Below are 15,806 nucleotides of genomic sequence, written 5' to 3'. Positions count from 1 at the left end.
CCCCTCATAATGAGCAGCCCCCGGAGGAAGTCAGCATAGAACAGGGATGGTGGGAGCCCCTCATAATGAGCATAGCACAGGGATGGTGGGAGCCCCTCATAATATGCACAGCAGAAGTACAGCCCCAGGAGGAAGTCAGCACAGGGATGGTGGGAGCCCCTCATAATAAGCAGCCCCAGGAGGAAGTCAGCACAGCACAGGGATGGTGAACTTTACAAACCTACAGGTCATATTTGCAGCCACAAAATAATTACTAGCTGTGCACACATAGTCCCACCACATGGCCAATGACATAACACATGTATGAGGTGAATCTGGGATCGACAACTATAGGCATTCTTTTTTTATATGTGAAATTCTGACAATTCAGGACTGTGGAGTGCATGAAGGCAATGGAGGAGAGGAAAGGTCAGGGTAGGCAAAGAAGAGGGTGCAGGAGATGATGATCATCATCAGCACCATGATATAGAGCACTGACACCTGCACCATGATAGAGTGATCTGACACCAGCACCGCGATAGAGAACACTGACACCAGCACCGTGATATACCAGTCCTTAAGGATTAGACTGTACCTCACTCAACCCTATATACTCTAGTACGCTATACCTTACCAGTCCTTAGAAGGACCTTTGTGCAACTAGTAGGTTGTGATTAGCAGACTGTACCTCAGTCCCTATACTGATAAAGGACTACCTGCAGCAGAAGGGCAGCAGTCAAGTATAATATTCTTTCTATATTTGGAAGAAAGAATATTACACGTGTACAACCCTATTACCATACCAGTCCTGAAAAGGACCTTTGTGGACCTAATAGTAACAGCTACTGATTAAACTGACTGTCCCTCACTGCCACACACAGCTTCCTGTCTGTCCCTATTTAAACTGACAAAACACAGGCTGCTGCAACAATAACGTGAATAGCACTCAAAACTATATCCTGTACTACTACACCATACCAGTCCTGAAAAGGACTTTTGTGGACCTAATAGTATAGTTTGGTGATCTCCTCAAATGGCGGCAGAAGTCTGCATGCGTCGCGCATGAGCAGCCACTGGCGTGGTGAAAAAAACCCCAGCTCCCCAGAACCTGTTCTGCCGCAGAGTTCATACAGGTAGACGTTAACTGCACGTTTCTGCTGGAGCAGCCTATCAAGCATATAGAAGGTCGAGTTCCATCGCGTCGGGCAATCGGAAATAAGACGTCTGACCGGCAGATTGTGTCGCCGCTGAATGTCAGCAAGGCGAGCCATGGCCGTGTAAGATCTTCTGAAATGGGCCGAGATTTTCCTTCCTGCCGCAAGATGTCCTGGACCCTAGGGTATTTGACAACGAATCGCTGCACGACCAAGTTTAAGACGTGTGCCATGCATGGCACGTGCGTCATTTTGCCCTGTTTCAATGCGCTAAGCAGATTGGCACCGTTGTCACACACCACTTTACCAACTGTCAAATTGAGCGGTGTTAGCCACTGATCTGCCTGTGAACGCAAAGCTGAAAGGAGTGCCGGGCCAGTGTGGCTCTTGGCTTCCAGGCACAACAGACGCAGCACGGCATGGCAACGTCTCACCTGGCATGTCGAATAAGTTCTGGGGAGCTTGGGCGGCGCAGCGGAAGAGACGCTAGCAGCGGAAAAGGAGGAGTCAGCCGAGGAGGAGAGGGAGGAGGATGGAGTAGGAGGAGGAGGAGGAGAAGAAGAGCCAGGCCTGCATGCAATCCATGGCGGTAAAACCAAATTTACACGGGTGCCACGGGTTACATGCTTGACGGCCGTCAGAAGGTTCACCCAGTGGGCAGTAAAAGTGATATACCTTCCCTGCCCGTGTTTGCTAGACCACATGTCTGTGGTCAGATGTATCTTGGCACTGACACTGTGTGCCAGAGATACATTCACTTGCCGCTGAACATGGCCATATAGCTCTGGGATGCCCTTCTGTGAGAAATACTTCCTTCCTGGGACCTTCCATTGTGGTGTTCCAATGACCACAAATTTGCGAAAGGCCTCCGAGTCCACCAGTTTATATGGCAGTAGTTGGCGGGCTATCAGTTCTGACAAGCCAGCCGTCAACCGTTGGGCAAGAGGGTTATCCGGCGTCATCATTTTTTACGCTCGAACATTAGGCCCACGGAAGCCTGCCTTTTTGCAGAAAAACGTGAGCTTGGCGTGATGGAAGGTGGAATGGAGGACAATTGTGAGAAGAGAGGAGAAGGAGAAGTAGAAGACGAGGCTGGACAGTGAGAGCCTGGAGTGTGGCTTTGTGTGTTCCGTTGCTCCCACTGGGCTCGGTGATGGCTGCTCATGTGCCTTCTTAAGGCGGTCGTCCCTAGGCGAGTTTTGGGCTTACCGCGACTAATGCGTTGACTGCAAAGATTGCAGATGGCAACGCTATTGTCAGCAGCGGACACGTTAAAAAAAGCCCACACTGCGGAGCCATGTGCCGGTGTCCTGGGAGCGCCAGATGTGACCATACATGGTCGATGACTCGCTCCTGATACATTTGCAGTCTGCTTTGTCCCTCCTGTGCAATGCAAGTTATTCCTGCTTCTCCTCCCTATCTGCTGGTCCATATCTCCCTCTGAACTCCCCTCTTCCTCTCTTGTGGGCACCCATGTGACATCACTAGACACGTCATCATCAACGTCACCTTCCCCACCGCTATAAGTAGAGATCTCGGAGTAGGCAGCAACAACGGGGACCAACCTCCTCCTTGGGCTGATCTGGGTACTGTCGTCAGACTGCTGAGTAGCGGTTGTTGCTACCTCCTCTTCCTGATCCAATACCAAGAGTGGCTGCGCATCAGAAATGTCTTGATATGGATCGGAAAATAATTCCTGTGACTCAAGCGGAAGGTATGTGGTGGTGGTGTTGTTGGTGGTAGTGTCTTTGGAGGTGCACATAGAGAGTGAAGAAGAGGGTGCAGAAGAGTAAGGCTGAGTGAGCCACTCAACCAAGTCTGGTGCGTCCTTTAACCACTTGAGACCCCCGCTATAGCCGAGTGACGGCTACAGCGCAGATCTCCTTTGCCGGGACTACGTCTATTGACGTCGTCCCGTGCACGAGCGGCCTGCGCGCCCCCCCTGAGGGGCGCGCGCGGTGCGCTCTGATCGGTGAGTCTATGATCCCGTCCCCTTATCACGTGATCAGCTGTCAGCCAATGACAGCTGATCATGTGATACAATGGAGCCGTAATCGGCTATTATTCCTCCTCGCGCTGACAGCGCGAGGAGAAAAAAAAAAAAAAAAAAAGAGCCGATCACCAGCGGCCATGATCGGGACATCAGTCCCGATCACGGCCAGCCCTGCCAGTGCCCACCTGCCCCCTGCTTTGCCACATCAATAAAAAATGTGTCCCCCCGTCAGTGCCACCCAGCAGTGCCCAGTGCCACCCAGCAGTGCCCACAGGGCCACCCAGCAGTGCCACAATCTGCCTCAACTAAGGTGCTGCACCCCAGTGCCACATATCTGTGCCCATCAGTGTCATCTACCAGTGCCCATCAGTGCCGCCCAGCAGTGCCACCTATCAGTGCCACCCATCCGTGCCCATCGGTGCCGCCTTATCTGTGACTATTAGTGCCGCCTTAACTATGCCTATCAGTGCAGCCTATCAGTGCACTTCAATGAAGGAGAAAAATGACCTGTTTGCAAAATTTTATAACAAACTATTAAACATGATTTTTTTATTGATTTTTTTTGCATCTTTTTTTGTTTGTTTAGCAAAAAATAAAACTCCCAGCTGTAATTAAATACCACCAAAAGAAAGCTCTATTTGTGGGAAAAAAAAAATGATAAAAATTTCATTTGGGTACAGTGTTGTATGCCCGCGCAATTGTCATTCAAAGTGCATCAGCGCTGAAAGCTGAAAATTGGTCTGGGCATGAGGGGGGTTTAAGTGCCCAGTAAGCAAGTGGTTAAATGAACTGAACGCACCTTCTGCAACTTCCCACTTTGGCTCAAGCCTGTTACTCCTGCCCTACCCCTACCACCCCTGCAGAAGGGCCTGCCTCTTCCTCTGCCTGTCATTTTTAAATGACCCTGTGACAAAACTCTCAGTCCCTATACCGATGAAGGACTGCTGCAGTATAGGGCAGTGGTCAGACAGCAGTAGTGCACCTCAACCCTATGTATTGTGGACCTATACCAGTCCTTATAGAATGGCAGACTGTACCTCACTCAACCCTATGTACTGTAGTACCCTATACCTTACCAGTCCTTATAAGGACCTTTGTGGAACAAGTAGGTTGTGAATGATTAGCAGACTGCAGCAGAAGGGCAGCAGTCAAGTATAATATTCTTTCTATATTTGGAAGAAAGAATATTATACGTGTACAAGCCTATTACCATACCACTGATACCAGTCCTGAAAAGAACCTTTGTGGACCTAATATATTAACAGCTACTGATTAAACTGACCCTCACTGCCGCACACACTGCTTCCTGCCTGTCCCTATATAAACTGACAAAACAGAGGCTGCTGGAACAATAACTGGTTACTGGAATAGCACTTTTGTGGACCTGATAGTAACAGCTAATGATTAAACTGACTCTCCCTGCAGCACACACCGTCCTGTCCCTTTCTCTAAACTGACAAAAGACACTCAGGCTGTTGCAACAATCAGTAGCACAGCAAACCTATATACACCTAACACCTATACCAGTCCTGAAAAGAACTTTTGTGTACCAAATAACTAGCGATTTGGGTCACTGTAATCTCTCCCTGCTCCACACAGCAACCTCTCCCTATAGAGGCAGAAGAAAGAATGTAAAATGGCCGCCGGATCAGGTGTATTTATAAGTTAGGGGGAATGTCCAAGTGTCCATGTGCTCTAATGTCTCAATTGGCTGTCCTGTACCCCATGATGGATGTGTCATCATAGGTCAAAGTTCTTTTTCACAGAAAACACGGAAGTCCGCCGGGTGAACGGTGGCAATAGTCCGCCGATCGGGCAAATCGCGAACAGCCGAAATTCGCCACGAAACGACCGCCGGGCGAACCGTTCGGCCATCCCTAATTGCAACAGTGTCATTAGAATTATTAAGAATGTATATCAAGTTCAGTTGTCTGTGGATCCCTTGGTAGAAGAATCATAGTCTCTCAGAATATTCTAAGTACACATTGCTCTCCTTAGACTAGTTTGGCTAGAAAGCTTATAGTGAGATATTGGTAATCTGCCCAGACTCCAACGATTAAGCATCCAGGATCCAGGCGGTCAATAACATACTTATCCATGAAACAAATACCCATCATCATAGGAAATCACCTAAGAAGTAAAAAAAAAAAAAAATGTTGGTTGGGTGCTCCAGATGTAGCTCCTCCACAACTGGTCCTTAACAGGCTGCTGCAATGTTGATGGATCAGGACAGTTGGGTTTAACATTGAAAGAAGTGAACAATGACTGACAATTCATACCAGGATGCTGTCGTTAAGCTGCTTTTATTGTGGTGTATACTCATAAATGAGGTTAATATTCCAAGAGAAGAGTTCATGGTTATTGTTAGTTGGTACTGTTCTGTCTGCATTAACAGCAAAAGGCAGTATCATAGACGGCAATGTCAAGTTATATAAAACTAGGTATACTGATGTCTTCACTACTTTTGTTCATTGTAAAATTGGTTCTATTGTATGTATGGACTGTACATGGGAATATCCATAATGGAGGTGCCTTTTGTTATCGATTTTATTAAAAGGAAAAGACTTATAACCTGTGTAATTCATATGTGTTCGGTTTTAAAGGGATGAGGTGGCAACTCTAGGCAGGAGTGCCTTTTCAGCAGCTGGGGTGCAATTAGAATCAGAAAAGAACTGAATTGTGATGTTTACTAGAGAGGGCAGAAGGTAAGACTTGCTAAATGATCTATGCAGCTGTAAACTGATTTCTGCATACATTTACCCGTTTAGTTGTAGATGCCTTACTTTTGCAAAAAAAAAATAATAATAATATTATTATTATTATTATTAATAATATATACCAGACAGTGCTGGTTGGGAACAAATGGCCTTCTGCATTTGGACTCAAAACTGAAGGAAATAAAGTATTTTGGTTTTCTGCTCTAACCAATCAAACCTCTGACTTTCTGACCTGAGCTAGAAAATTACATCCAAAATTTGATAGTCATGAATGCTTGGCAGCCTATGTTCACCTGGAGTAGCAACTAGGGTTGCCACCTGTCCGGGATTCACCCGGACAGTACGGGTTTTGAAACATGTGCCCGGGTCTCTGACCACCTGAGACCCGGGCACATTATTCATTTCAGACCCGTCAGTGGCTCTCTTCCTGCGCAGCCGTGTCTCCTCAATTTCGGGGTCCGCAGTGGTGTAGCGCTTATTAATATCTGCTCCTGTTTAGCTGTCTGAGACTGAGTACAGGATGGGAGTCGGGACACAGAGGCAGAGGCGGAGCCTCCATGGTGCTCTCCTCCAATCCCCTGGCTGGCTGTAGAAGGGACAAGGAGGTGGTCGGAGCCTCCATGGTGCTCTCCTCCAATCCTCTGGCTGGCTGTAGAAGGCACAAGGAGGTGGGCGGAGCCTCTCCATTCCCTGCTGCTCTGGAATGTGTGCAGAGATCGCGCTGGGACTGCAGCCAAGATTGTAAGGTAAGTTTTTTCATTGTGAGGTTTTCAAAGTACTCTCACCTCTCCTCCCCCCCCCCCACCATACACTATACATACACACCTCCCCCCACCATACACACACCCCTCCCCCCACCATACACTATACATACACCCCCACCATACATTATACATACACCCCCTCCCCCCACCATACACTATACATAAACCCCCCACCATACACTATACACACACCCCTCTGCCCTGCTGACACCGTCCACTGCCCTAATGACACCATTTACTGCTCTATTGACACCGTCCACTGCTCTACTGGCTGACAGGGTCCACTTTTAAGGTAGGCTATTTTCACTGACATTTCTTTTATTAATCGAATCATATTTTATGGGTACACTAAATGCTTTTGTTTTATTTAATCATGCCCCTTTAAGTCCCCCCACTTTTAATGCAATTTGGCTGTAGCAACTGTTCACTGTAGCACACTTCATTACTACTCTTTTTGGGTAACCCAAGGTATTTTACAATCCTATAGCGTGTACTACAAAAAAATTGCCATGCGCCGTGAAAACGTTCGGGTTTGGCTTGAAGAAAAGGTGGCAACCCTAGTAGCAACTCATGATAAAAATCAGAAAAGATTGTGAGATCACTCAAGAAAATAAAAAACCCCAACACACACACACACACACACACACACAGTGATGTGCTAGTGAAGATTTCTATATGCTTGCATATTGCTGGCGCCATCCATCTCACTTTAGCACCCGCCTCACCCCCAGGACACACTTCAGCTTTTAGTTCATAAAAAACAAAAAATGTGAAATTCTCTAATTTCTTACCATAAAAATTCAGCACAGCTTGTACCGGGGCACTGCTGGCTACAGCTGCATAGGCCAAGTGAGGGAACTTTAATCTGTACCATGCTGCAAGACAGCCAGGATACGATCCACCAAATACAATCCATTTCCTGTTACCTAATCCAAGTTTTTCAGTCATCACTACCTGAAAGTGGGCAAGGTCTGCCAAAGCTTGTTGACTGCTCAGATAATGGAGGTTGGCCACAGTCATATTCCTGCAAGAAGAAAAAGGTGGATGTGACTAGCAGATAAAAAAAAGAAAAAAAAAAAAAAAAAAAAAAAGAGAGAGAGAAGAAGAAGGAGTTTAAAAGTGTTAAAAAAAAAAAAAAAAAAAAAAAACCCTGAAATAAATAATGAACAAAGCACCACTCCATCGCATGTACTTGCCTTAACCCGAATTACCTAGTGTGATTTCTGTCTACTCTGTCATTCCTGTGCAATCTGCATGTGCCACTTCTGACAGTCTATGCCAACACCACGCAATCTCCTGAGATGCCCCTCTACTCCCAGCACATAGCAATGGATTTACAACCTCAGTTCTGCAGATTTCCCTATGAGACTGTGTAGAGAGGGCGTGTCCTTTTCCTCCACACAGGTCTCATATTACACTCAGCTCAAAGTGTTACAAACCTAATATGAAAATAGTACACCTGCCCCCACCAGTGCCCAGGGCTTATAAATCTTTTTTATATTAAAATACTGCCACTATAAATCTTTTTGGCCGAGCTGTATACCACGATCACATGATAAACTGCAGGGTCTGCCTGAGTGCTCAGATAGGAAGGAGGAGCTTTCCACTACAGCCCGTGTCCTCATGCTATTATGGGAGGTGGATCATCATTTAATCAAGGTGCGATATCCCACCCACTGTGTTCTTTAGTTACTGGGCATGGAGAAGGGGGGGGGACAGGAGATGGACTGGGCAGTCATTTAGGATCTGTATACACGCCCACATATGTGATGTCAATATCATGTGACCTGGCTAGCTCTGATCAACAAGGAAATGTTCTCTCCAGCAATCAAGACCAAACTGAGCAAGTGCAGTATTTTTTTTGTTGCAAAATCTTTTATTGAAGCATACACATGGTACAGAGAATGTAAATACTGACAAACAGCTGAGCAACCAAAATTGGTTAAAGAACAATGCTAACAATAGAACGTAGCAGACAGAAACCACTTATACAACAACACGTAATAGGTATCTGGCTGTAAAAAAATGCAATTTTGAGTAACCAATCAATATTTCAATTGTAAAACCGAGATTAAACAACGATTGCCACTCAGATTTAAAAGCATCCATGGAGGACTAGACACCTGATCACTGTCGGAATGGTTGGAAAAAAAACTATAGGAGGGGACTACATAAGAAGGGGTCTACGGCCGGCTCAAGCGGGCAGGGAAATCAGCGCCCACTCTAGCATTGTGAGTATTTATAAGAGGGCTGCACGTGCGACAAGTGGCTATATGAAGGAGAGAGAAAAAATAAATAAATAAATAAATAAAATAAAAGGAAAGAAAAGAAACCCCCCAAGAAGGGAGAACCAATGGACAACTGATTGGATTTGGAAACCTCATGGTGGTGAGACTCCGGTTAACAATTGGAGACATTCTGCTGAATTACGGAAGTGATGCCAACAAGCCCAAGTCGCCCAATATTTAGAGGGGGCATCCCTAGCTTGACCGATTAAATCTTCCATTGCAGCTACATTGGAGACTCTGTTAATCCAATTAGCGATGGAGGGCGGTGTAGTGGATTTCCATAAAACAGGGATACACATTTTAGCGGCGTTAGGTAAATGCAATACGAGAGAGCGGTGATATGTTTTGAATGGGAGTGTCGAGTGATGAAGGAGCATTTGGACCGGGGTGAAGTCAATATGGTGTGTGGTAATTTGACAGATTAGGCGGTGTACCTCTCTCCAAAAAGGTTGCAGCAGTATACAGGACCACCAAATGTGCAGGAAGGAACCAACGCCGTCTGCACATCTCCAGCAAACCGGGGATATGGTAGGATTACGTTTGTGCAAATTGTTAGGTGTGAGATACCATTTGGTAAGAATTTTAAAGCTATTTTCTTGAATCGAGACATTGGATGAACCCTTGTGAATGTGAGTATAAATGTTAGACCAATCGGATTCTGATAGCGATAGAGATAACTCAGTTTCCCAACTGCGAACTGCCAAATTGTCCTTCGAGCTATGAGCCGAATAGAAAAGTGCATATATGACTGAAATGAGGTGGCGTTGCGGTTCCGATTGTGTGCACAATTGTTCAAAAGGCGTAAGTTGTCTAGCAAAATCCGGTTTAAATTGGCGGTCTGTCAGGAAATGCCTAATTTGTAGGTAGGCCCACATTGGAAAGGGACGTCCCGAGGGACGCGTAGGGAGATCGGAAATCGATAATAGTCTGGAATTAGAGAAAAAGAATTGAGCCCTAACCTCGGGTGTATTCCATAAGTCGGAGAGGAAGGTATCAGATTGTCCAGCCGGGAAGGCTGGGTTGTGTTTAATAGGGGTTAATGGACCCTGAGGAGTAGAAATGTGATGAGCTCGACATGCCGAGCGATATGCATGTAACGTACCCGCAATTAGCGGATGTAGTGTGCAGGTTTGAGGAACATGTTCAGGGAGTAACCAAGGTAGAGATTTAAGCGGGATCTGGGAAAAAGCGCCTTCTATGTTTATCCAAGCTTTGGTCTCCGAATGGAGATTCCAATCAACAATTCTGGCTACATGACTAGCTAAATAGTATTTCTTAATGTCCGGAAGGCTTATACCACCTTTGCCTTTTGGTAGAGACAATCTGGAAAAGCTTAACCTGGCTCTTCGTCCCTTCCAAATAAAATCGGTACAGAGGGATTGGAAAGATTTAAAAAAAGCCGGAGGCAGTTTTATCGGTATCGTTTGAAAAAGATATAACAAACGAGGTAAGATGTTCATTTTAATAATCGAGGCTCTTCCAAACCAGGAGAACATCCCGGTAGACCAGGCGGCCAGATCTGCCTTGATGGTTCGGAGGAGAGGGACAAAGTTTGCTGAGTATAAGTTTCCCAGATTGGCAGGTAATTGGATGCCTAAATAAGTGATGGCTTTATCATTCCATCGAAAGGGAAAGTTTTGGCGGCATAAATCAAGCATTTCAGAGCTTAAAGATATGTTTAGAGCTTCAGATTTTGAAAAATTGATCTTTAGATTGGATAGTACATTAAAGGCTTCAAGGTCCGAAAGGAGGTTAGGTAGGGAAATGAGGGGTTCGGAGAGGAAAAGGAGAATATCATCCGCAAATGCGGCAATTTTATGTGTCATAGTACCAATCTGAATCCCCTTAATGTCCGGGTTCGAGTTCAATTTATGAAGGAGGGGTTCTAAGGTAAGGAGGAATAATAGGGGAGAAAGTGGACAACCCTGACGGGTCCCATTGGACACGGAGAAGGCGTCCGACAAATGAACATTAACCCTGACCTGGGCTGTAGGGGACGTATATAGAGCCATGACAAGTGAGATCAGGCGACCAGGTAATCCTACTTTTTGCAGTACCTCTTCCATATAGTCCCAGGCCACTCTGTCGAACGCCTTCTCCGCGTCCAGAGAGAGAAAAAAAACCTTTTGTGTAGAAGAGGAGGTCAGCCAGTGGTGTATAGAGAGCGCTTTTATCGTGTTGTCTCTGCCCTCCCTTCCCGGCACGAATCCCACCTGATCCAAGGAAACTAGCTGGGGAAGGAGGGGGAGAAGGCGATTAGCCAGCATTTTTGCGAAGATTTTCAAATCCACGTTCAGTAAGGAAATGGGTCGGTAGTTTGACACCTGTGACTCATCTTTATGAGGTTTGGGAATCACCGTTATGTGCGCCCTAAGAGTATCTCTGGGGGGAGGTTTATCCGGTGAAATTGAATTAAATGCCGCTAAGAAGTGTTGTTTTAAAGAAACTATGAAAGTTTTATAATAGCTGGAAGTGAGGCCATCGGGCCCGGGGCTCTTCCCCGGTTTCAGCTGTTTGAGGGCCGCCTCAAGTTCTGAGGCAGTGAGTGGACCTTCCAAGGAAGTCGCTGCATCCTGTGAAATAGGGGTAGGAGCTTACTTGTGTAAAAATTCGGCAATGATCTCCCTTCTGTGTGTCCGGCCCACCTGTGGTAAATGTTCCCTAAGGTTATATAATTTAGAATAATATTGAACAAACTGGTTTGCAATCATCTGGTTTGAGACCACTTTATTACCCTTAGGATCGGTGAGTGAATGTATAGTTCTAGTGGCCCTTTGCTTTCTAAGTGCTCTGGCAAGAAATTTACCTGATTTATTACTGTATTCGTAGAAGAATTTACGTGAGAGCATATAGTTCCTCTTGATGCGGACATTCAAAATTTGAAGCAATTCATGTCTAGCTTGAGTTAGGTCAGTTAGGGTGTCTTTAAGTCTGGTAAGTTTGTGAGCCCTTTCCAATTTTTTAATGCGGTTGGAGAGCTGAGCTATAAGATTATTCCTCTCTCTTCTAAGTTTGGCCGCAGCTGCAATCAGCTCCCCCCGAATCGTACATTTGTGGGCTTCCCACACTAGCATGGGGTCCATATGTGGAGATTGGTTCTCTTTGAAATAGTTGGTTAGGTTGTCCTGAATAGAGGCAGCAATTACGGGATCAGAGAGTAGAGACGGGTCTAAACGCCAAATCGGTGTAGTGTGGAGGTTATCCGCTATTTGTAAGGTCATAGTAACCGGGTGGTGATCGGAAATATACATTGGCTCAATAGATGTGGTCCTGAGGAGTGGTAAATCTCTTTGTGAGAGAAATAGGTAATCCAATCGGGAATACCGATTGTGAGGTGTAGAGAAGAAGGAATAATCTCTCCCTTGTGGGTTCAATGTACGCCAGGAGTCATGAAGGCCTAAGTCTTGTAGATGACGATTAATGGAGCGCAGCGCTTTATATTGGAGAGCCGACGAACCGTTAGAAGAGTCTAGGAGCGGGTTGAGAGTGACATTGAAGTCACCCCCCAAAATAAGGATACCCTCCTGGAAGGAAGCAAGTTTGGAACTGACTGTCCCAAAGAAGGAAGGTTGTCCTGTGTTGGGGGCATAAATGTTGGCTAGTGTGAAAAGTTTACCCCTCAGTTTGCCTTTAACAAAGATATATCTCGCCTCTGGGTCCAGGATGGTATCCAAAATCTGGAGGGGGCAGTGACGTGACAGGAGTATCGAAACCCCTTTAGATTTAGATGTTGGGTTGGTGGCATGCACGCCGGACGGGAAACGATGGTTGGAAAATTTCGGGGTGTGGTCAGTCCTAAAATGGGTTTCCTGTAGGAAGACTATGTCCGCCCTACAGGTATGAGCAAAAAGTAATACTTGAGATCGCTTCTCAGGTAGGTTAAGTCCTTGTGCGTTCAAAGAAACAATTTTAAGGGCATCACGAGTGTTCAATTGGTGTGAAGGAGCCATACTAAGAACTCGGTAGAGGTGTAGAAATGACCCTGTGTAGAGAAGTGTCCTTAGGGGCAAGATGAGCAACTATGAGTTGGGTTGAATTAATTGCGAATATAAACCGGTGACCGTGGGGGAGAGGAGGTATAAAACTACTATGGAAGATTAAGGGCAATAAACCGGAGTCTCACCACACAATGTTCTGTAGAGGCCTAAAGAGATAGGGTGTAGACAATTGTGTAAGGGTTATGGACCCTTAAGAGAAGAGAGAAAAAAAAAAAAAAAAAAAAAGGGGGGGGGGGGGAAGAGGGTAGGTGAGTCAGATATCTGTAACGAATTAAATCCACTACAACTAGAAGTAGAAAAAATGAAATAAAGTGACACCGTTGAAAAAACACACGCAGATAGCTGGTACTAGGAGGTGCGGGGAAGGTTTCCCCAAAAGGAACTCCGGAGAGGTGTAAGACCTGCTTACACTTCCACTGCCGATTTCTAAACGAGTAAAAATCGACCAAAGTCCGGAAAAAAAAATCGGTGTCAAGTCCAAGTATATGAGCCGGGGAGTCTATACTAATGAATACCACCGTGAGGCATGGGGTTCTGGAGCAACCAAAACAACAAGGAGGATTGAAAAACATAACATATCCCGCTGACAGAGGAATGTAAAACATAGGCCCCCTGTAACCGGGAGCCTCGCAATCTGAGAGGCTATCTGAGGATAGGTTGAAAAGAACAAAGGAATAAATGCATGTCATTTTCCCAAACAATATATATTAATGTGTTAGGCTATCAAACCGAGTGTGGTAATATAGGATCATATTATTGAGACCAGCAAGTATTGGTATAAGAAAAGTTCATAAATAAGTATAAACTGCAACCCAAAGGCAAGCCAAACCATCTGAACGCATGGGTTGCCCCTATTGTATGCAACAACTAGGGTGGGGTGGTAAAACACTACCGTTAGATAACGGGAAAAACTGAACATACCTGTTTCCCACCTGAGAACCATGTTAACTGGTTGAGCAACCCATCAAGTAAAGTAATAACCAAAAGTATGGGAGTGTTCTCCTTTTCAAAGAAGGGAGAAAGAAACAAGTGGGGTGGGGAAGGGAGGATGGAATGGATGGTAAAAGGAAAGGGAGACTGGAGGGGAGTATCTTTTGAAGTCTCCCCGAGCACTTCTTTAACCTATGCAGTATTCCCGTATAGGATACACAATTATCCATTGCTAATGGCATTTATAATAATGGACATATTTACCCCGAGGAGGGTGAGACAGAGGAAAGGAGCTTGTAAGCAATGCACATAGGCTGAGAAGAGAACATTATCTCTATATGCATGAATAAACGTGCATATAGGAACACGTTCGGGTACTCAAAATTATACCCCTAGTACAAGTGTGATTTGAGGGGGCTAATTACACGAAAAAAAAAAAAATAAATAAAAAATTTCCTTTTTTTGTTTTTTGACGGTAAAATACTGAACTGTCCTAATTGAGCTCCACTCCTCTATCTCCCCCCCCCCCCTCCGGGAAGGCATAATACAACCTGGAACACAAACAGATAGACTATGCTTAAGCCATCCCCAAAAGAACGTCATACAAGGTGCAGCAAGAGAGGACATCCGCGCTTGGTGTAGGAAGAGGCGGTGACTAACACGAACGGTAGTCCGTCACCTTAGCAAGGGAGACATCCGGAGAGGCACAGTACGACAAGCAGAACGAACGAAAAAAGAGAAGGTGGGGAGGAAAAAGGCGAGCAAGGAAAGGGAGCAGTAATAAAGGGGACAAGAGAGGAAAAGGGGATAGCAAGTGAGAAAAAATAAAAGAAAGAGGCTAAGGGAATGTACTTAGTAATAGAACAGTCAAGGTGTCAGTTCACGACTCAGGTCTCATTCAGCGGTCTCTGCGGGCTCTCCGGGGCAACGGTGCTCTCTGAGGGCTGTCATCTGGAGCCACTCTGAGTCTGATAGGATGAGCTCTGGACTCCGAGGGAGAACGGCGTCTTCGAGAGCGAGTATCCTGGTACTCCATGGGCTCTTGCGGGGAGTGCATGCGTTTGGCCATCGGGGGACGAAATTCCGCATACCAATCCGGGACCTCAGTCACTGGTATAGCGAGCGTGTCACAGAAGTGACGCAGGTCCTCAGGAACTCGTAGCAGTGCAGATCTCCCACCAGAGGTGGCCGAAAGAGCAAACGGGAATCGCCATCTATACGGAATGTTCCTGGCGCGAAGAGTTTCCAGCAAGGGGCGGAGCTCTCTGCGCCTTTGCAGAGTTATTGCTGAAAGGTCTTGGAATAGAGATATGGTAGCTCCATTATAAGAAAGCGGACCTGGTGCTCGTCTAGCTCTGTGGAGGATCTCCTCTTTTATGTTGTAGTCAATTAAACAGCACACCACATCACGGGGTGGGTCAGATTCTTTCCCCTTAGGTCGAAGGGCTCTGTGTACACGCTCTATACCAATTGGAGTATCAGGCGGCCTCTCCAGGATAGTATTGAATAGATTGGTGACTTCTGTGGGTAGACTGTCCGGGTCAGACGATTCCGGTAGGCCTCTCAGGCGAATATTATGGCGTCTGCCACGGTTATCGAGGTCCTCTGTGTGACGGTTGAGGTCTCGCAGCTGTAGGGTATGGGTGTCAATAATCTGACAAGATCTCCTCAGAATAGATGAGTGAGTGGCGGCAGTTTTTTCCACATCAGACACTCGAGATGCCATTGCTTGTATATCGAGCCTCAGATCAGCTATCGCTCCAGTGAGGGCCGCAGTGAGAGACTCTTTAATGTCCTCTGCTATAGATCTCAAATCCTGCAGGCTCGGCTGATGATGTGGGGAGAGGACAATGTCTTCCGCTCTCGGAACACTCCTATGCGCGGGACTCGTGGTCTGAGCGGCCTGAGAGGATTGACTGCGCGCGGCCGCCATGTTTGAGCTGTAGGAGCGAAACATCTCCGGGATATTTTGAGAGATCCTGC

General features: G+C 46.1%; 1 protein-coding gene across 1 annotated transcript in view; it reads right to left on the bottom strand.

Moving 5' to 3' along the window:
* LOC143988602 (putative serine protease K12H4.7) overlaps positions 1 to 15,806 on the bottom strand; it is a 151,784-nt gene that overhangs the window by 114,872 nt on the left and 21,106 nt on the right. Inside the window, exon 3 of the mRNA XM_077488286.1 lies at positions 7,399 to 7,631. Coding sequence (XP_077344412.1) covers positions 7,399 to 7,631 — 233 coding nt within the window. The remainder of the gene's footprint in view (positions 1 to 7,398; positions 7,632 to 15,806) is intronic.

This window comes from Lithobates pipiens, unplaced genomic scaffold (assembly GCF_037356315.1).
Source record: "Lithobates pipiens isolate NorthernLeopardFrog02 unplaced genomic scaffold, aLitPip1_a1.2 Scaffold_18, whole genome shotgun sequence".
Taxonomy (NCBI): domain Eukaryota; kingdom Metazoa; phylum Chordata; class Amphibia; order Anura; family Ranidae; genus Lithobates; species Lithobates pipiens.
The sequence above is the reverse complement of the archived record's forward strand: the minus strand, read 5'-3'. Positions and strand labels throughout refer to the sequence as shown.